The 23,148-nt window shown below is 38.7% G+C and overlaps 1 protein-coding gene across 5 annotated transcripts in view; it reads right to left on the reverse strand.

Annotated features, from left to right (window-relative positions):
- Positions 1-22,407, reverse strand: part of SCAF4 (SR-related CTD associated factor 4) — a 47,565-nt gene extending 25,158 nt beyond the window's left edge. For 2 of the 5 annotated variants that reach the window (XM_065066314.1, XM_065066332.1), the window contains exons 1-10: positions 22,107-22,350; positions 10,452-10,535; positions 9,773-9,817; positions 8,718-8,879; positions 6,276-6,411; positions 3,590-3,729; positions 2,861-3,037; positions 2,411-2,511; positions 633-741; positions 124-291 (exon numbers count right to left, since the gene is read on the reverse strand). In XM_065066314.1, the coding sequence (XP_064922386.1) occupies positions 124-291; positions 633-741; positions 2,411-2,511; positions 2,861-3,037; positions 3,590-3,729; positions 6,276-6,411; positions 8,718-8,879; positions 9,773-9,817; positions 10,452-10,535; positions 22,107-22,136 (1,152 nt within the window). In that variant the 5' untranslated portion in view covers positions 22,137-22,350. Of the gene's footprint in view, positions 1-123; positions 292-632; positions 742-1,868; positions 1,917-2,410; positions 2,512-2,860; positions 3,038-3,589; positions 3,730-6,275; positions 6,412-8,717; positions 8,880-9,772; positions 9,818-10,451; positions 10,536-22,106 lie in introns of all 5 variants that reach the window. The other 3 variants (XM_065066305.1, XM_065066325.1, XM_065066339.1) reach the window with 3 other exon arrangements.
- Between the last annotated feature and the right edge of the window lie 741 nt (positions 22,408-23,148).

Here is a 23,148-nt window from a genome sequence, read left to right on the forward strand (position 1 = left end):
CCCTCACAGTCATCCCTGTCCATGGTTATAATGAAGTTTCCTCTCCTGAACAAATTACACAGGTTTGAGAAAGACATGTATTAGAGCATTTAAGTTAGGTTGTTTACTGTGAGGAGTCCTCACCTGCTGATGTGGTTTCTGCATGTGTGATTCACTCTGTACTGGAAAAGGAGACTGAAAAGTTTGCTGCACAGGTGCTGTTGGTGGAATCACAGGCTGAGCCATAGGTGGAAACTGCGGGGTAGGCAGGAGGCCAAAACCTGGCATTTGCCCGTTAGGAGGAAGCGGAACCTTGGGAGAATCAAAAACACAAAACCTTCCAGTTACGAAAAAAAATGCATTAGTGTTTCCAACGTTTCTAGTAAAATTGTATCCCTACTCCAAAGTTACAATACAAGAGCAGAAACCCAAGACAGATGAAGTAGGTCAAGTGTTTAGGCATATAAAATAAAAATCTTGTTCTTCAAAACTTGACCAGAACAGAGAACAAAAATGTTTCCTGGGAGAGCCAGAGGGCTAAGCCATATTCACTCTTCATTAATAGGAACACCACTTCCTTATTTCTGCACCAAAGAAAGCAAAAGATAGAAAACATAACACAACAGAGGGACAAGGGAAAACCCTGAAGTTACCTGGTGACGCATTGTATCCTGCTGCATTCCCATCATCCGCTGCTGAAAAGGATCCATATTTGGGATTTGAGGAAATACTGTCTGTTGTACACCTTCTGCTGGAAACCCACTAAAACCAGGAATATTTTAGTGAGACAGGTCAGTAGATACACACATTTTTTTTGGCTTTTATTTTACATATTTCCATGTACATTTAAACATTCTTGCTTCAAATTTAGACAGAAAAATCTTTATTATGATTCCATTTCCTCTCTAAAAAGTGAAAACAAAAAAAGGAGAAAGAGTGGCTTCCTTATCTTTTCCCCACTGTAAGAGCACTCCCTCAAAGAAATGCTACATAAAGGTTTAAGCCTCTCTTCCCTCTGTACTTATATGATCTTGCTAAAGACATCAGTCTATGGAAATTTTTTATGAAGGCTGTGTGCCTTAGGCTAACTTTATTCCTCTCCAGGTCCTCTTTTGGAACAAAATAAGCAAGCTTTTTCCTCAATGAAAATAAATTGGTCATACTTTTGCTAGGAAAAAACCCTTTAGTTTGGGAGGAATTTAGGGCAGAGGAGAAAGGATTACAGTAATGTCATTCACTTCTTGATTCAACACACAGAATGGACAGTGCTCAGGGAAATAATGAGGTCTGTGCATTTAACAGCACCTGTTTACAGGATGCAGTTTGTGCAAGAAACTGAACAGGATTTCAGGAAGATAAAGGAATTTCATGGTGATGTGAAACAGAACTTCGTAGTATTTTAAGACACAGGTGCCATACAATTCTTAGATGATTCTGGGCAGATCAGTTTTCCATATAGAGTATTACTGATTTTGTGTGCCCAAAAGGAGACTACTGGAATCCAGTCTTCAGAGGCATCTTACATAATATAAAGGAATAAGGACAGAGGCTTTGAAGTGCTACAAACAGAACGTTAACATGCTGAAAAGCCTAGTCCAATGATCCCTAGTTGTGCATACACAAGCAGCACATATGTTCAACCTACCTCATCTTTCTGTACACCATGAGTTCCATCTGTATTACAGGGAAAACACTACTGATTTACTTAAAAGGCATTTTAATTAAATAATACTCGCGGAACATTAAAGTGCTCAAGGTGATAAACACAGTAAGAGAGCTAATGACAAAGTTAGTGATCCTGTTTTTGAGAGTGGGGTTTGGATGGCATATACAGAGAGTAAGACATGGGGCCACATACTGAAGCAGGGAAAAAAGAAATATTGACTAACCCAGGTATTGAGCACCATCCAGCCTGTGCACTGAATGAGAGAGGGGTCCTGTGGAAAAAACTAGTATGTGATCATGTAATTTAAGACTTTATCATAATGCATATCAAAAGGGAAAGAGGAGTCTGAGTTAGTTTGCATGGATATTTAATGCTTGAGAATTTAAAGCTGCAAAGCCAATTTAAATGTTTTAAATAGCTAAAACTATCACAATGTTTGGAAAAGCATCTTGTCCTCAGCCAGCAAAGCAATCCAGCTGATTACTAACAATGCTCTGATGCTTCTGCAACAAAAACATGGGACTCATCTTGAAAACAAAACCGAGCTTTTCTCTACAGAGCACATCCTTGATCAATGTAACGTGCCAAACCTACACCAGATCACCAAACCCAAACCAAACCACCACACCAGAAGTTGTTAAAGTTGTTAATAGTGTTTTAACTTCAGACTATAACAGTTAAGCACTGAAGTAACTTGGAATTTTAATCTAACCTAAGTATTTTTAGAACAAAAATTTGTGAATTTTATTATGACACAAAACTTACAAAGCTGGCTGAGAAACTGAAGGAGAAGGAGCTGAATCTTCTTTCTTTGAATCTTCCACTGCTTCTGGTTCATCATCATAGTCAAACCGATCCAGCAATTTCTGAAAGAAATTACACCATTTTTTCTGTGTCTTACATAACTGGCAGCCAAAACATCCTTATTATCAAAGTCTTACTATACACCTAAAAGTTCTGGAATTAAAGACAAGGTTAGAATCAGAAAAGAAAAATCTATATTCTAATGCAGAATCAGAAATTACCCAAAACTAGTTTTATTCAGCTTCATAAGCTGCAAAGGCTATAAAAATAGGAAGCCAACCTCCAGAGGGAAAGAGAAGTAACAAAAGTTGTATCGTTTTGCTCCTAGCAAGTGGAAGACATTGAGGCATCCATCCATCAGTCTTCTGCTGAATTGAAGAAGTCAAAGACAAAGAGCAAATGAAGACTTACTTTGTCAAATGATGTTTTTTGCTCAGGCGGTGGGAAAGCAGCTTTCTGTTCTGGTGGTTGTGCTGCTGTAGTTTTCAACTGAGCAGTAATAGCTTGAACCTGAGCCATCACAGTGTTATCTATGACTGGTGACTGGGGCTTTTGAGGCTGTTGAAAAGTCTGAAGAATTTGCTGAAGCTACAAAAAAATATATAGTATTAAGTATTCACTCTTCTATAAACACATAGTATTGCAAGAGTTGTAGGATAAAAATTTCACATCAAGCCAGAATATGCCACCAGATGAACATGACCAACCACCTGACTGAACTATTAAGAACTTTCAGCAAGATCAAATGTCATTTTTAAATACTTCAGTGGCTATATTCAGCAGATCCCAAGATTTCAGTATTCAGGCCTTTCAACACTGTGAATGTTTAAGTGGACCAAACAATAAAACTCAACATTTTGTTTGATATATTCTGCCTGTTCTTGAAACTTGGTACCTGCATCAATTCAGAACTAATTATTTTGGAATATTTAACAGAATTTTCCTCAAATACTATAATTAGAGCATAGAAGGGTCACCAATGATTCAAATACTGACTTTAACTCTGACAAATTTTCCACTAAACACTTTACAGAGGCTTTTTGTTTTGCTTCAAATAAAGGCTGTTGCTTCCATCACTTTTCCCCTTTTCATTTAACATAAAAATTGAAGTTAGAAGGGAATCAAATACAAACAGCTTACCTGCTGTCCTTGTGTTGTTTGAAACAACTGAGCTACAGCTGCAAAGGCATCAGAACTGGGCAACTGTGGCACAGTAGGTACTGAGTTAGCAGTAACCTGAGGGGGCTCTGAAGGAACCTTCGCTGGAGGGGGCGGTGAACCTGAGAGTTTCATAGGAATTGAGAAAGTGCGACATTACTCCAAAACATTAATGTTCCTCTTCAGTCCATACATCTACCTCCTCAAAACAACTATCTACAATACTCTATTTAAGCCAAAAAATCCTACCTAAACTACCCCAATTGCATATTCTATTCATTTTGCCTTTAACTGCTCCATTCACTGCTCACATCTGCAAATCATACTCAAGAAGGGAAAAAAAAGAAAAATGGCCTATCTGAAAGCTAGTCCAGCATGCTATTTTAGATCACAATTCAATGTTTACAACTATGGAATTTATAAAAGCTAAGAGAAAAACTATTACTCAAACAGCATAAAGCAATGTATATCAATACACTTAAAATGCTAGTTCTGGTTAAAAAGTTCTTAACTCATTCTTTTGGATTAATATTTCAAATCAATCATCTGCTGTAGGAGTAGTTACATTTATACAGTGCTAAAATTACATTTGGCCCTCTGACGGCAACTGCGAAGCTGATGTGGCCCCCAGTGAAAATAAGTTTGACACCTCTGATCTACCGGTTCATTTTAAGAATAATTGAGTTTCTCTTAATATTTTCTGTTTTCTAGCAGTAACTGAACTTTTGCTGAAATGGCTGGTAATAATTAAAGGTTTTAAAAAATTACTTCCTAAGCAACCTTTTCTTTGACAAGGTCTATTCACATGCTACTTTTGCACAGGCACAAGCCAAACCTGTATTTGATAATAAAATCCTACCATAAAAATAATCTTACTAATTTGTCGAGGAAAAGACTCCCATCTCCACTGAGATCACATTTTAAGACATGCTATTGGCTTTGTTTACACATGCAGCCTTCCTATTCTCTTTACTTTAGATGACAATGCCTTTTTTTAATAAACATTTTGCCAGTACAAAGTAAACTAGCAGTAATACCATCTACTCCTACATGCTGTGAGGAAGCAACTATTCATCAGCAAATATATTTTAATGGACTACTATAAAACTGTACAAGGAGAGACAGTCAAAAAAACCCCCACAGATCTAAGTAATTTTCAGTTTCAGACACTAAGCAAGTAAGTTTGCCTCACAACACCAACTTGTTTAAAGCCGTTCATCTGTTTACAGTTTAAATAACTGCTGTGTTGACATACAGCAAGCAGAGACAAGCATGTGGAATAATATTCTCCCAGAAGTCAGATGTTACACAAAAACACTGCAAAAAGATATGTGATTGTTTTTAAATATAAATTAACTCCCAAATTATTTCCTGTATGTATTCAGAAGGATATTTGCTTGCTCAAGGGAGAAAATTTGCATCTCTCTCTCTCCCTCTCTTGTTTCGGCTAAAAAGAATTTGTAGCATTATGAGCTAAACAGATTTTATTTCACATAATGCATTAATGTATTTATTATTGTTCATTAGCATATTTATTTCAGGGCCAAATTATCCCCTTTGGTGCATCTGAATAATCTCACTGAAATCAGTAATTCTGTACATGAAAATCTATGCATAACGCATCCAATCTGTTAGCTATTAGTGATGAGACAAAGATGGGAAAATCATGCCACTCATCCGTTATATCAGAATGAATCTGTATAGCCAGCAGTCTGCACCCAGCCTCAGATGCTGAGACATTCTGTCCCCTGCCATGTTTATAAAACATGTCAATAGGATATGCCTTCCAAAACACTGCTGGAGAAAATTTCACTTATTCTATTGCGCATCCTTATTTTGTTGTCTGTAATCATACCTCACTCCATCACATTTTTTTGTCAGTCGTACTCCAACATACACAAGTACAATAAATAATGATTTTACCCAAGTTAGCTCTGAAATATAGAGTGCAAATTCAAAAAGAAGGCCCTCCAGAGAAAAGGAGAATTGTGGTATGCATATTCTCATCCACAATTCAGTAATCACACTACCAGCTTTTTATGTGGCATAAAATAGGGCAGTGAAAATACTATGGGCAAGTCGTCATTATTTTACTCTTTAGGTCACTGGTTTTCAACCAGTACTGCCAGGCACAAATCTACTGTTCAAGAATTTGGATTTGAAACACCAGTTAAAACGTTGCGGGGTTGCATACTGAAAGAGACTGACAGCTGCTGCTTTTGGATACTAAGTTTACTCAAAGAAAGATTAAGACCATGCTTCACTTATCCAGATTCCAACATTAAAAAAATGTCATCAGAATTCTAAAATCGAGAAACAATAGAAAAATATTTTAGACCAAAAGCAAAAAAAAAAAAAAAAAAAAAAAAAAAAAATTAAGAGGGGACATTGAAGTAACCTGTAAGTAAAGTGTACACATATGTATGTACATATGTATACACATGATATAAATTTCAGACATTTTCCAAATAAGCATTCACATTCTGATCACTTCTGAAGTACAGTATCAGCATTTATTTAGATTGAGCTTAGCTGCTCCAGATAATCGTGAAAACAAGCTGAGTTTATTAATATGCAACTGTTGAAACTAACAGTAGGAGCTTTCATGTGAAAGCTAGCAAACTATTACCATTCAGCCTTTTAAAAGAAGTTACAATGTCACTCATACCTTCATTATTAGCAGCATTTTCTGTCACTGGTGCAGTGGCACTAGTTCCTGCTGCCATATCCAGAAGCGGTTGAATTATTTCAATTTTAAATACTCCATTTTTCTGCCAAAGGTTCAGTACACGGACTATTTTACTCTGTTGAAACAAAAGTGAGTATCAATGCTAAATACATCTTTCTTAATTCAAAAATTGCAAATTTATCTTCCATATGTTGAGAAAAAAGGATTGAACAGTACAGGAGTTCAACATAATTGGGCATACCTATTTAACAACCCCTATTCGGTCACATAAGTCAGCAAGACCTTTTACACAGCAAAGATAAAAACTGTCAACTTATTTTACTATCTGCTTTAATAAAAAGCAACTTGGGCACTTTTTCTAAAACTCTTCTGGCCAGTCAAAAAAGTCCAGGTTTGATATACAGTGGAGAAAGTCACATCAGCCCCATCATGTCTTCACAGATGGTCATAAAGGGGTGAAACAAAAAACAAATGCAACAAGAAAGATAGAAAATGAAGATAAGTGGGAAAACCCTAATGAAGAGAGGGGCAGTTAGACCACAAAACACTAGAACAAAGCTTTAAAGTTAGAAGATTATTTGCTTGTATTTTTTTCTATTAACCCAACCAATTCTGTGTTGACACTAGAAAAGCAAACTCCATCATTAATCAAAAGATCAGAAAATAAAGTGGAAAACATTCTAATTGATCACTGCAGAAAGATTAAATTAGAACCTCTGATTGTCAGCTGTTATTTTAAGTTTGTTTCTTTTTTTAACATTAAGAACAAGGAAGCTTTCAGGAACAAGCTGGAAATCAGTCTTTCCTTCTTTAGCCCAGTATTTAATAATAATACCTAACTAGACGCACTGCTTCAGTTCAAACATGCAAGCAGGTGAAAGTCAGAATACATATTATATTGCCATACCTGTCCTTTTTGTGTAGTCATCTGACTTGGACACATACACATTTTAAGTGGTTTTTACTTCTACTGTAAGTGCTAAGAATGAGTTGATTCTATTCCTTCTTGTTTCAACAATAAAATGCCTTACTGTGACTCAGTTATAGACCCATGCAAATTCACCTATACTTTCATAAGATAAGCAATTAAAGACTTTTACAAAATGTTTTCTACAATATGATCAATTAGCAAGAAACCTCAAAATGGTTATTTTAAAATAACGTTTTGTCTGAAAAACAGTTAACTCTAAAACAGCACATTTTTTGACTTTGAGTACTCTATCTCTCCGAAGACTTAAAAATAATATGAAGGCCAAAAAATCAATAATTTTAATACTCTTGTTCTCAATCACATACTAATCTTACAGAAAGGCTGTTAAAAAAAAAAAAAAAGTAGCACATTTCTCTTTGGATATCAACCATAGTTGTTGTCTATTTGCAGACCAGTTTTTTTGTTTAGGTACTGGAAATTCATTACAGCAAGCACATTTAAACAGTATCATTCCCCTAGTGGAAATCATCTTAATTATTTTAGCAGTGAGGCATCAGGTAGTTCCATAAAGGAGAGGAATAGTATAATTGATTTAGATGAACAAAATGGTAACTACAGAGACAGAAAGAAGAAGGGAACTGCTGTTTCACCTGGGTATGAACCCAGAAGCTCTAGAATATCAGATGCAAGGCCTAAAGGTCTAAATGTTCCACACATTAGAAAACTAACAGAGCATCAAGGCCTTTCAAAAGCTTAGTCAGAAAGTTAGGGAAAAAGTCAGTTAGAAGAAGAGTATTTTGCTCTTACAGTACTACCATTAAGAAAAAGAACGAGTAGGCAATTTTCTCAAAACCAGCTGGCAACTTCTAAAACACACTTATCTTGGCAGTCTTTTGAAATTGTTCTGACAGAGGGCACAGAAGCCATCTTCTGTTGGTAGCAACCTGGACCGTCATGGATTCAGGATACTTTCTGAGACTGTTCTGTCAGCAAGTACAGCAAAACTAAGACAAACAAGGCCTTAAACCAGTCCTGACAATGGAGAGCAGCAACAAAAGTCTCAAGTATGGGATTTGTAAAGACTGAAGAAATCAGCATGATGATTTTCTTAGAAAATATTTGGGAGTAGAACCTTCATTGCCTAAAACACCAAAGATTTTCCTATAACACTTTCTTTCTGTAGGTGACATCACCTTCCACAGAAAGTATTCCTGAAGGAGTCTGAAGAAGAAAAGTTTTGGCACAGACACACTCTGCTAAAGTGTCTGCATAAGCAAAACAAAACTGGTGAAGTTACACAAAATAAATACTTCAACTAGAACGTGCATTTAACTACCACTTTTTATAATCTTTCTCAGCATGTTTTACCATTTCATATAACAACATTCACTAGCAGGGACATAATCACCAAATTAGCTTTCACATAAGTGGAAACACCAAGGTAGCACTGTTATCAATTCTCAACAACACTTCAGAAATTATAGTTGTACCTTGTCTTCAGATGGACAGAGATACAAATACTGGAATGTGGCAGTAATATTCTTAGAGAATCTTGGCCCAAAAACATCTTTGTCTGTTCCAAACTGGTGACGAGACTGACGAACAATAGAGTCAATAACGTACAATCCAGGGACCTTATATTCCGGTTTGCACTGAAAACATTAAAATAATTTTTTATTATGCAGTGATACTGACAGGGTAGCATGCATTGATCTTAGATCCTTACAGGAAATCTATGCTTAGTATATTTGGGTAGGAAAAAAAAAAAAAAGTTAATTTGTTTTATGTAGAATTCTCTTAGTGCTCTATTTTCACTTTGTTTATAGAAACAGATAAGAAAGGAGAAAAACATGCTTTCACATTTGTGACAGAATAAATATACCTGGATATCTTGAAGCAGCCTTCATCTTCTCAATCACTGCTTTTAAAGTACCTTTAGCTTGACAACATATGACAACAGGTCTACTACATTACAGTATAGACTGCCACAACTCTGCTATCAAGCTCCCTCACACTCACTGCACTGAAACTATCTCCACCAACTTTATTCTCCAGAATTTAATATGAAGTCCTTCTCTTTGGAGGTCTCTGAAGGACTTTGGAAAAGAGTATTTTTCTTCTTCACTCAGAGGAACTTACTTTAGGCAGCATGACAGTTCTGCTTTAGTAATACATTCTAGCCTGTTGTTCTATACACCTAGGCAAGCATGAAAACTGTGTTTCCTGAAAATATGTATTATCTTAGCCAGTGAAAATTAATTTGAAATTCAGTACCTCCAGTTTCCTCCCCAGCTGCTGGGTAGAGGAGAAAAGAGGAATTACACTTTTTTTTTTTCCTCGCCGTATTAATGTACTACGGAAAACTAAAATGAGGAGATGATTTAGACAAAGAGATATAAAAATGTGTAAAATCCCAACAAAACAGAATTCCTCCCACAATCCCTAAATAACAGAAGACATCTTTGTTATTTACTAGCATTATTGATAATATGCAGTAACAGATGCAGACAGTATCTTTATAGGTAGATTATTTTTTATCATTTACCTTTTTGATAAACTTCTCTACAATCTGGACAACATGCTTGTAGAGCTGGAAAAGAAACACACAAATTATTTTATCATCTACTCAACAGTGGTTCATCATTTCAGAAGTACTTTAACTCTTCTGTGCTTAATACCACTTTGGGAAGACTACAAAATATTGTAGTCACATTCTAAAAGTAAGTATGTTATCAAGCTGAGTTAATCAATCCAAGAGAAAAAAAACAAACCAACATTTAATGGAGGGAACAGACAGAAACAAATCATCCTTCCTGTCAGAAGTGTGTCTACGTACACAAAAGATATGACGCTTCTAGACTATTAGTGAGAGCTTTCTGGATTTCCCTTCTAGGCGAATCCACTATGTTTTAATATGCCAAAGTGCAGTTGCATCCTGCAACATTTAAGATTTTATTATACAGAAATCACAACACCCTAGTGGGTGTAGCATTAAAAAGCAATGATTAAAAAAAAAAAAAAAAATCAAACTGGCATTATGCAGCTAGTCTAAAACCAAGAGATGATATTCACCACCCACTAATTTCTAGATAACATTCTATATGCCAACTAGAATAAACATCCATGAAGCTAAGACTGGGAAATCCAGAGATGCACTTGCTTAAAAGTAAAATAATTAAAAATCACTACTGTTACAGTTTCATGTTTGTCTCATTGTACTTTACCTTAATAGCTTTAATGGCAGCTTTTGTGATAAGAATCATTTTCGCTCGTGAAATAGGAGGTTTCATCTCCATCAATGAAAAGAGCTAAACAGAGAAAACAAATATTAAAAATGTAATCTGAAGTTTAAGCAGTTAGCCAAAAAGACAACATTTCAGACTAGTTGATTATTGATGTTGCACAATATTTATCACCACAACGCTGGCTGGCCCCTGAAACAAATTCTGAGACTAACAAACAGATCTTCCAGGCAGTGTTCAAAGATATTTTCCTTGTGAACTAACCTATATTCACCCATTTACCAGATTTTGATAAGATTGCTGTCAAAGTTCTATTTGTGTCTGAAAACTACTATCTACTAATTTATGGTACGGGCAATGCTAACTTATGGTATGGCAACTTGCTATTTTACAATAACAATATAAACCAGAAATAACCACAGCTTCATCCAAATTAGCCTGAGTATGAGCTTACCGAATAGAAAAATTAGGATGGCCCTACAGATAGCTAGACTGATATAATCCTATAACCTTAAAATTATGTCCAAAAAAGTATGACAACTTGCATCCACCAAGGCGATCAAATCAATACTAACTTTTCAAATTAACCTGCTATATACAGGCATTGCAAACGTCTTCAATGGAGATGTTTACCACTTTGTTTGCTATGACCATAACATATTATTATTAAAATTAACTGAACCAAATGTTTTGTAGAATCCTCTGCATTATTCTTCATACTAATATCACTCAGTGGAAAAGTTAATTTCTCAAGTACCAAGTTTTCAGAGGTTACTAGTCTTTGCAGACTACAGTTTGAGGCACTCTGTGAACTTACAGAATAATTCTGATCTTGTTTCTATAAACACAGCCCAGACACACTATTTCAAATAGTTTTAATCATACCAGAAGCTAAGAAGAGTGCTGGTTTGCTGGTTTTTGACACCAACAAGCACAAAAAGGGATTCTGTAGTGGTTGATTTATACACTATTTTACAGGAAAAAAAAAAAAAAAAAAAGGTCTGAATTCACAGAAAACATATTCTATATTCAAAATATGTAGGATACAGGTAGAATATTCAGCGCTTCAAATCTGAAAGTGTGACTCTAAGCAAAAAAAAAAATCCCCAAACTTCATTTTCACAAATAGTATCACCATGACTTACATCTCCACATGTAAGGAAAATTTATTACAAAGCACTTTCAAGTCTTGAACCTAGACATTGCTCTGTCTTCCAGTATTGACCATAACTCTGAAAACAAGTTATTAGCTTCACATTTCAGAAACTGAGATAAAGCTTGCACACAGAACTGTCAGAGCTGATGAAACATCTGTGAAGGTCTGAACGCAGAAAGCCAAGGGAAGAGTGACACGTTTTCCTTAAGACCCCAGCACGACCTGGACAGCATGACTTTGCTTCCTGTAGAGCATTTTAAGAGCACAGGGAAATAAGGGATTTGGAGATGTTTGGTTTTAAATAACACTCCTACAGCCTGGCACTCATAAGCGTGCATGCACACACACCAGAATCCAATGCACATTTCACCACTTTCCAGACCACCCTGCCTACTCGAGAATTACAATGAATATTCCATAAGATGTTGTTGTAATTTCAAATCGTAAAATAACCAGTTGCATAAAACTACACTATATGCTACACTGTGTTTTTATGGCATACTGTGCACACTTCTGATCTACCAGTCATTAGACCTGGATGCATGATCAACACTGGCTTACTAGGACCGAATGGTCTCTTCTCCAATCTTTCTTCCCATCTTTCAAGCAGAAAGAGAAGCCAAGACATCCCAGTACTACTTCTTAATCCCTCCTTCTACATCACAGCTCATGGTAAGGTGCTCTGCTTCATTAAATATTATTTGCTATTCTTCCTTGACCTCTTATTTAAGCTGTGGCTTACTAAAGGTAGAATAATTATACCATCATGATTTGTATAGTGAAAAAAACCATGGAGATCTTCAACATTTCCTACATACACACATGATAATTTTAATCTTGAAATATTCACCACAAATCATAGAAAAAAATGACTTTGCATTACACTGATTTTGCCCTTCACAATAAAGAAAAAACAAATGTCAAAAACGTAATCAATTATTTGCCACAAAGCAAAATCAAGAGAATAATAGTATTTTCTTGTGACAGTGTAATGGAAAGCAAGGTATCCTCTAAAAATGTATCTCTTTCTATTCATTTAGAGTTCCAAAATACTTCTAAAATGATCGACTTACACAAGTTTATCCATTATCTCAGTTAAGGTAAAAAACAATGCAGAAGATAAAAAAACTTGGACAAATATTTAAAAGCAAGTAAAGTGATACCAACACTTTCAGCAATACAGAATGAAAGCCTTACACCAGACATGTCCAAATAATTTTCACCAGGGGCCACATCAACCTTGTGGTTGCCTTCAAAGGGCTGAATGTAATTTTAGGACTGTATGAGTGTTGTAGTTACCCCTGCCTTACACCAATAAAATACAAAAAAATAGTCAAGAAGGTACTTACTTCCTTAATTCAATTCCTGTTCCAGGAGATATGAAGGAAGAAAAATTGTCCTTCAAAACAGTGGTAGCCAGATACCTTCTCCAACACCAACATCAAGTCAAGACCTTGACTTTTCATTACTTATCTCCACAAAAGGCATGTTCTAGAGCCAGAACGTTTGAATTTTAAAGCTATTCAAGCCGTAAGACATACTTCAGCTAACATCCCTACTTGCTGAGAATTCACAGTATGGAGAAATAAAAACTGTCAGATAAAAGACAAAAGGAAAGAGGTATCTGTGAGTTGACTTGTTTCTTTTAAAAAAAGGCTTAATTTCGATTTCTAACTATATTGCTTTAGAATAAGTGCAAAGACTCTCGATGAACAAAGTCATTGCTATTATTAAAACTCAGGAAAATCTGTTTTAAGAGGTAACGAAAGATTTAAAAAAAAAAAAAGTAAAGTAAAACACCAAACAGCCACAAACAAACCACCAGAAGGCTCAAAAAAATTGGGTGGAGGGAGAAAAAAGGAGCCAACGTTAAGAAGGCACTCCTTTCCTTCATACACCAAGAAGCAACTGGTCCTCCAGAAAAAGGAGCCAGTCCCTATAACAAGAGCAAAGAAGCTAGTGTGAAAGCAGTACTTCAGCATTAACATTTCAGGAACACCACCACAGAGAACCATGAAACTAGAAGAGCTCATATCAGGACAGGAGATGACAATAAGCAAGTGGCAGTAAAAAAATGTGTCTTAAAAGGTATCCCAAGAATGACACTGCAACAAGAGGGAAAACAAACAAACAGCAGAAAGAAACTGCCAGAAGGCAGGAAAATGGGAAATCAGCTTGATGCACTGAAGTAGCCAGGGAAGATGCAATAAAGAATATGGTAGCTTGGAGAAGTCATTAATTAAAGAACAAGAGAGACTGAAACTTAGGCTAATAAGGCAGGAATAAACAAGAGCTTTGGAAGAACAGGACTGAGCAGATCACTGTAAATTGTTCCTTTGCTATTACAGACAGTACTCTGAGCAACAAAAACACAGTAAAAGCAGTGAGGTCAGTACACACAGATATTTCCAGCTTAGAGTGAACGACAGCTGAAACATGCATCAAATTGAGATGCAAATGTTTTCCTATATAGATATATATGCACACATATATGTATACACACATATATGTATATGCATATATGTGTGTGTGCATATATGTATTCTGACCCCTCATCACACACAACCCCATCACTCTCAGAATAACACATCAAAACTTTGTTGCCTTTTAAATTTTCATAAGATTTTAGAATACCAAATGACTATTTTAAAGCTGATTTTTATTTAATTTTCAGTATCACAGTTACATGTGTCAAAACCATGGTTTAAAGACGGGTAAATCTAAAATTTAACAAGCTTACTAGCTCCTCATGGATTTTTACTGTTAGAAGGGGAAACTTCAGTAAGGCGCATGTACTTTACATGTTCAATTAGACTTGGATCTTCTCTCTCACACATTTCCCAAACCGATATATTAAAAAACGTCCTATTTTCAGAGGATCGCCCTTCCTATAATAAATTTAATTGCTCAAAGGGTACCACGATGAGCTCACAAAACAGCCTAGACACAACAAACTTACACTTTATTTAAAAAATAAAATAAATTAGATGGATGTAACAAAAGAAATTATAATTTGCAGCTTGAGAGTGTTTCCAATGTGCTGCCTCACAATAGGAGCCTGTCCCTGGAATGCTCTGCCCTGCAGGGCTTGACCTGCTAGAAATGACTTGCCACTTTTACCAACCATAACTGCATGTTTGGAGAAAACAGGTCCTAGCTGTTCCCTACCTTCCTTCCCCATATAGTGACAACACTGGCTGAAGAAAAAAGCATGAGTTTAGCTGTGCCTCTATTTCTACTGCCCACTGCAATTTCATTTGGCGATGAAAACCACCCATGGTATCCCATTCACTAGGAGAGACAGCAGGGGAAAATATATGAAACTTTATTTTTATGTAATAACTAATTAATCAAAGGACTATTCAAGACTTGCGTCTTTATTCAGTTTTGATAATTTCAATAGTTTAATAATTGTCTCCTGCTGTCTGCATGGATTCTTTCGTACACAAGGAAAAACGAATATAGGAAAATGAGTAGAAAAGCTTGGTCAGAAAATGTTATCAAAATCATTCAGTCAAAGGTCATAAGATCTCTTTTCCTATTTCAGTTATAACAGTTTCAACTGTTGAAAGTAGTACGAAAAAACACACATCTTGTTTTACACAAGCTCTAGCTTAGGATACAATTTCAATTTAAGATTTTCCAAACATTTCTGGAACCACCCTCCCTATATTTGAAAGTCTGTGCACTGTAGCTACATCTGTTTTTAAAAGCAATAATTTATTTGTTGCTCCATATCAACTCATGTACTACAAAAGTGGAGGTATTAAAAAGCCTACTAAACTCAAGCCACAATACAAAATATTGATCCAAGAGTACTTCTGTGTACTTTTTACAAGAGTACAGAAGCACAGAATAAAACAGGTATAAAACCAAGAACCTCAAAGGCAGAGAAATCATCTGCTCATTTGCAGGCTAATAAATGCAATTAAACAACGTTGATGAGCCACTCATTAAACCACAGCAGATAGCAAAAAGGAGACTAACCATACTGCCTGCTATTTAAAACAAGCTAGTAATCATCCCCAAATTATAATGCAATGTACGGTACAGAAGTACTATAGAAACAAAGTGGCAGGAGTGAACTTAAAAGGCCTTTCAACTCAAACTGTAGAACTTGCTCCACCTCATAAGCCCTGAGTGAGGCGTACTAAGAGGGGTTGGGTACTGGGAAAAGGAATAGGATGATAGCCTTAGTTTTTCAAGCAGCAAATTCTTAATTTCTGCTATTCTACAAGTAATGCCCTTTGAGGGTCTATTTTACACAGAAACCTGAGAATTATGGGTTTTTGAAGCAAATGGGAGAATCACTATTTTCAAATATACCCACAGCCTTACCTTAGAATCCTAAAACGATAGCATGTCTGGGCACAACATGTCTTCAAAACAAGACCAAGTTGAAATATAGGAATACTATTAGCTTCACTTTTTTACTGATTTCATTAAAAGAAAAGCAGAACCAGACAGTGATATGTGAATTCCAGAAGAGAAGGAACAGGGATGCCAAGGGAAAAACATAAGACACATGCTCAGAGAAAAAAGGCAGCTCATACACTCTCCAAACCTGAAATTACTAGGAAAGAAGTGAGACAGTGTCATTCAGTGACACTTATCCCGTTGGCACAGACGGAAAAAGCTCAGGCTTATATCCTTTGGGGTGTTTCGAGCTTGATGTATGATTTTAAGTCTATTATCTGTTTTCAGCTTGAGATAACACAGTAGGAAGGTAAAAATACCTTTTAAGACTTGAACTGACTTCCCTGACTTTGTTCTCCTGCTAAAGTTTCTTTGACACAAAAAGCTTGCTTGATTTGCAAATGAAGAGGTACAGCTCCATTTTACACACTGACTAAATAAAACCCACAGAAAAGCAGCAGCACAGATAGAAGCATGATCTACTGACAGAAACACAGTGTTATTAGTCAATATAAAGCACTCAGGTCATTGTTACAATACTCTTGTTAAATCTTCCCTCCTCCAAGTTTCACAGAGCAGCCCAACATGTCCTCAACAATTTCAACTCTTATGTGTCTAAGAACACCTCTCTAAGCAGGCTCCATACACGCACGACACAGTCAGTACTCTGTACATTCATTCATTTTGTTCTGAATGTGTTTTATTTACGCATTTAGAAACCACCCAATACAGCCAAACTACAAGTCATTTATAGACATATAATTGTAGTTATTTGTCCATGTGCCTACAGAAAAAAAAAAAAAAGGACGATGGAAGATGTGACTGCCAAGCACAGATACCCTATTATTCTGTTAACAAAACATCATTACTACTAATACACAATCAGATCTTTAAAAGGTCAGACGTTTTAAACAATACACATGGGTCAAAGAAAATCTGTTAGCCACATACATTTTTCTTCCCCTATAAAACTCATTGCTTTTTTTTTTTCTTCAGGTCCCCATTCTTCCTTGAGCTACTACGGAAAGGAGAAAGGTAATTATGTCTACTAAACATCTGTCACTAAGCTATGTCTCAGAGGCCCAATGTAAGTTTTAAATTCTTGACCATCAGCTGTGAAGCATAGTAAGTACTAGGTACTGCAGAAGATAAGAGATCATCAAAAAATTCATGGCCGTCAGGCTACATTCTTCAGAAAATAAAGTGAGATTTAAATTTGACCTAATGTGAACCCCAGGCAATAAAGTTAAATAGAACTCCATCTACTAAGCTATTTCTATGGCCTAGAAAGGCCATTCACAAACTCCAATTCACTGGAGAGAAACATCTTTACAAAAGACACTGATATGAAAATGACATCATAAAAGTACACAGAATATCATTTCGTTTTCTGCAAAAATGTTTTTGAAACTTATCTGACTCTTAGGATCAGTGCTATGCTCCTAAGTCCAGCATTTCTCCTGAAAAGCTGTTCGTCTCGTTTCTTCTCTTACAAAGAATCTCCAACAGAATGCCTCAGTTTTCAACATTGCTGGAAACAGTTCAGTCCAGAAGCAACAGACAGAGCTCTTTCGGGATCACAGTGAAGATGAGCCGTCAATTACTGTAATACAGTCATAAAAGGAACAAAGCAACTCCCATCCCAAAAAGCTGCACACTGCCTCCGCAATAATTTCAGTTCAGGTCTCACAGTTTCAAAACAGGACTAAATTCACTCTAGAACTTTAGCAGCACTCTCCTATATTCCTCTCCCTCTACCTCATCCAAACAGTATCTGAACTGCTGCTTAAGCACTCTACCAGAACACATGAGTGGCAGCACTGACAAAAATGCAGCCTATTGTACCTACTGGAATATGGTAATCATTTTAGGCAGCTACACCAGGTAGCAGCTTTCACTGTTTTCTTAAAGAGACAAAGGGTGCCAAAATGCACAAAAGACTATCTTAACCTTTCCTCCAACCACATATGCTGGTAGTTGTGTCCTTGCTGCTCCGCCATACAACAGAGGGAACCTAACTGGGGTTCATGAGTTCCAGTAACTGCTGAAGAACCACTGTGAAGGATATCCTGCTAACCTCTATTTATAGGACCTGGGGAGGATAGGGGAGGGGAAGAACAGTGAGCAATGGATTGTAATAGAACATTCAAAATGAATTCTTAACATTAGCATAAGATAGCTACACTAGATCAAAAATAAAACTGCCCAGTTCACTGAATATGGATAAACAGTAAGAATAAAGCTGCAGCTCTAACTTTAAAGAAGCAGCCCACAAAGTACCTATCCTGTTTGTGATCTAGGCACACTTAAGTGGGATAACAATTATTTCAGTGGTACAGATTAACTATTACCAACCTGAGACACAAGATTAAGTGAATATACTGCATTACTCAATACAAACATAAGATTACAAAATAGGAAATTTGACTTTATTCTACTTCCAGCAGCAAGACTGAGAGTAAATCTCCATTTCTAACTTTTATAACCAGTAAACTACCCTTCAAGTTTTCCAGGCTGAAGAAAAGGAAACATATATCCCCTAAACTAAAACATTACAAGAATTAAAATCTTTCTAAAACACGACAGATGTGTGGGGTTTTTTGTAACAAAGTTTTGTAGCATTATCAAACTACCTTTTGTGATTTACTTACGTTGTACTATTCATTTAACACAACATATACACTTAACAGTACATGAATTCTAACTCATACGTCCAGGATAGAGTTTGAAATAATTTCCTCAGGGAAAATATACTATACGACATAACTGTCAAATCCCACCTATTCAGTTGTTAATATCTGCTGGATAAAAATAAAGCAGCAAATGTGGTGGGTCAATTAAAAAGAAAAGTGCTTGCTCCTGTAGAAAAATGAGAACTTTTAAGAGGCACATTAAGTGGTAAACTTGCATTCAAAATACAGGTACAAAGAACAGGACTAAGGGAATGGGCACCACAATCAAACATGATCAAATTACGCAACCCCTCTAAGTTACCACCCATTGCTAGAACCAAACTAATTGATTCTCAGCGTTCTTTACTAGCTCACCACAATTGCTAAGTGCAACATGCTGATTCAGATCTCTGTATTTAAGTTTTACCTCACAATTCAGATGGGCAGTTAAGATCACGTACTTATCACAACTGGCTGACAGGCAGAAACTTGTTACTTCACTGCAACATAATCATACATACCGTCAGCAGCCTATAACCCAAAGGGCAGAAACTGAACTTCCAAGTAGATTTGGAACCTAAGGCAGCCAAAACTAATGGTTTCTACTGGATTGGGTAAACAGCTTCAGCCAAAAGAAAATGGTTCAAATTGCATAAACAGAAGTGTTGCTGGTGCTTTTCTCTTCCCGCCCAAGCTCTTTTGTCTGGGAAGCGGGTATCAGCCTAAAAGCTTAGTGGATGCCTAATTTACAGCCAAGATCTGAACTTGGACCTCCCACCATTCAAGAAATCGCTGTAATCAATAAACCCACCCCAAAAAATCCCAACGGATCATATCACCTGAAGCAATAAGCAGCATCTCCTCCTTCATGTAGACTGGCAAAGACCTGACAGCTGCCACCTCCACAGAAGACAAGACAGTAAAGCCAGAATCACATCACCTCTAGCACACATGGCAAGTCCAGCAGAAAAGTCATGGCTGCTGCAGCTAAAGTTGCCACTATAAAACTCCAGTTCTCTGTCTAAAACGGTATTGTGCAGCCAGCAAGTTCAGGAATTCTTGACCTACAGGGTATTCTGTAGATAACCCAGTCTTCACTGTTGAAGCTATCCCACTCTCAATAAAATAATTAACTATTCAGTGAACAGAGACTGGTATCTCTGTAGTCCTCACAATGTCTATGCATTATAAGAGTCTTACAGACAAAATGAGTTCTCACACACTCCCTCGCCTGTGCTATTCCCACCATTCTGTGAATAATGTTGAGACCCTTTGTAAAACAGCTCTTTCAGTTTCTCTGCTTTCACTGAGAAAGCCCAGAAATGGAACAATATCTGACCGTAAATCTTACCCTCCCAAAAAAAAGTTGCAGATTTTTCACACTTTTATGTTAGTATACACTGTTTTACATGCACAGCTTTAGGCAACACACATGGAAGGAGAAGAGTATAAGAGCGGAATTTCATGTTCTTAGCTAATATCATAAATATGCCTTCTGAGAAAAGGACAGTAATTACACAAACCCTGAATTTATTAATATGCTGGCTTTACGCTTAAGTAGTCCTATGGAACTAGTCACACGCTTAAACGATTGCAGAACAGGGATTTTAGCAAGTATAGTTTTCTTCCCCATAACTGATGTTCAAATCAAATCCGGTGTTTTATTACCCTTCAGCAGCCAGCCATCAGAATTTCAGTCAATACTTCTGATTATATCAAACAAAAGCTTCACACTTTTACTACATCTGAGAGGAAGAAGTATGAAATAAAACATGCCCATTTCTAAAAAGGAGTCACAAAATACCAAGAAACACTGCTTTCACGCTCAAGCCACACAGACTTTCATCACCAGATCAGCAAAGAAGTGTTTTTTGTTGTCTGAGAAACACTAAGCACTGGCTGTACAATTAAGTTTTATCAGGTAGCAACATGTTGAAATGAATGAAGTGAAAGCAATCATTTGCTAGAACTCCTATTTATATTTAGGCAGGTAAGAATTTTTCTGTCTCATGAAAATTGAAAACACTGCACATGTGCCGTTCTATTTTAATGTATTTGAGAAGGCTGCTTTGTACCCTTCTATACTACTGGTTCAAAACAGCACAACAGACCTCTAACATGGGCAAATAAATAAAAATAAAACTGTTAAGGAGGCGTATGCGACCTGCTTTTCACTTTGAACTTCTATAATTTTGTTAAGGGTGAGTAGATTTTCAGTTGTGTGTGTGTGTTTGACAAGCAGTTGCAGAGAGTGAACTTTACACAGCATGACTTCATCACATGAGAGCAGTCTGCCATTTTTCCTGATTCTGTTCAGCAAACATGCACAGCAACCTAACCTTCAAAACATATTAAATATCCTGGAATACGTTCTGGCTTAACTTTAATTGATGATATGCAACAAGAATACGCATGTTCTATAGTCCATAAAGCATTTGCAAAAGTAAAATCACCAAACTGAGGCGGGAGCATCATTTAATCCAGGAATCATTTTAAGTAATGCATCAAAAACTTTATAGAGGCTAATGTTTTGTTACATATTATGCAAAAAACAACCACAGACCATTTTGTTTCCAATTCTGACTGGCTAAGGAATAAAAAGAAAAAAAAAAAAAGGGCATCATGGAAGATAGGGTCCTTCTGAGTACCATAAAAGAAGACTGAATGCCTTAAGGTTTCCAGCCTACCTCCCATGTACCTACTGTTGGGGTCCATCCCTTAGTCTCAACCCCAGCAGTCGATTCTAGACAGAGATAAGCCCCCTCGCGGTTTTCCCTCTCTCTTTTCAACCTCCAGCCTATCCTATTTGCCGCCTGTTCACATGGCAGGTCCCTTGCCAAACCACTGCGAGGAAATAAAAAAGTGCCTCGCGCCCTGAAACGCGGCTTCCCCCTCCTTAACAACACGCACGCAGTGGGAACGCCTTGTCACAGGGATCTCAGCTCGGACGCGCTCCAGTGGGGCGAGGAGGAAACTGAGCGGGGGTGGGTAGAGAGGGGAGAGCGAAGATCCCCTCAGCGTAGTCGCCCCCCCCCCCACCTCCGCCCCGTGCGGGAACCTGGGCTGCAGCGTCGCCCCGGGAACGCTGCCCTCCGTCCGTTGCAACTGCCGCGGCGGACCTGACCCCGCTCGCCTCCATTTTACCCAGGACACCCGATCTCCGCCCCACACCGCCCCTCAGGCCGGCGGGAGGCCCCCGGGCCGAGCAAGGCCGAGCGTTGCCCAGGCCCTCCCCAGGCAGGCCTCTAACAGCGCCGCACCGGGCCCGCGCGGCCCAGAGCCGGAAGCCGAGCGCGGGTTGGAAAGGGAGCGATGGCGGCCACCGTGACCTCCCCTGCCCCACCGCGGCCCCCCCGGCCTGCGCTTCGCTCCCTCCCGCTCCCCGGCTCCCACCTCCTGGTTGAAGGCGTTCACGGCCTCCATGTTGGCGGCGTCGGCTGCTGCGGGCGGGCGCCCGCGCGGGGGAGGGGACGGGGAGGAGGGGCGGCTCGGTCCCGCTCAGGGGCCGCGCGCGGACATGGCCGTTGGGGCGGCGGGGGGCTCGCGCTCTTCCCCTCTCCCTCCGCGCGCTCGTCCGGTGCGGGCGTCTCGCTGGCAGGGCCGCGGCACAGACCGTCTCTCCCAGCGGGATGGCGGAGCCCACGCCGCGCACAGCACCCTGGGATCGAGCAGGCCTCCCGGCCTCGCACCACCCACAGGAGACAGAAAGGGGGGGGAAGGAGAAGGGATGGGGGTGGGGGTAAGAGGAGGAGGAAGCGCGCGCGCGGCGCGGGCACCACGTGACCAGGGCCGGGTTACTCCCCGGGCCCCGCCATGTCAGCGCCGGCCCCGCCCCGGGGAGGGGAAATGGCGGGGATAAAGCTGCCGCTGCCGCCAATGCTCGCCTGTAGTCGGCCTCGGTGGTGGGTCGGGTTGGGCGCTGTGTTCTCTCAGCCGCTGAGTAGGCAGATAGCGAGCGCTAGGAGCTTCCGCAGCTTCGTCCCCTGAGGGGAGGCCGCAGCTGCTTCGGCCATGTTGGGGTGGCTGGGGCCTGGCTCGGTGTGTGGGGCAGGGGGCGCGTCTGGGCCGGGGAGCCGTGGGGACTGGGGCGAATGCTGTGCCCGCTTCTGGCTTCATATTTTAAAAATGTTGTGTTTGGTTGGTTGTAGTCATGTTTTGCAGGTAGCAGACAGCACATGCTAAACCCCACTCTGACGAAAACAATGCAGCAGCACTGGGGTGTGTTTGATAGCATGAATCACAAAATGTTAGGGACTGGAAAAGACCTCAAAAGATCATTAGTCTAATTCCCCTGCCAGAGCAGGAACGCCTAGATGAGGTTACACGGGAATGTGTCCAGGCAGGTTTTGAATGTCTCCAGAGAAGGAGACTCCACAACCCCCTGGGCAGCCTGTTCCAGTGCTCTGGCACCCTCACTGAGAAGAAGTTTCTTCTC

Source organism: Columba livia, chromosome 1, assembly GCF_036013475.1.
Source record: "Columba livia isolate bColLiv1 breed racing homer chromosome 1, bColLiv1.pat.W.v2, whole genome shotgun sequence".
Classification (NCBI taxonomy): domain Eukaryota; kingdom Metazoa; phylum Chordata; class Aves; order Columbiformes; family Columbidae; genus Columba; species Columba livia.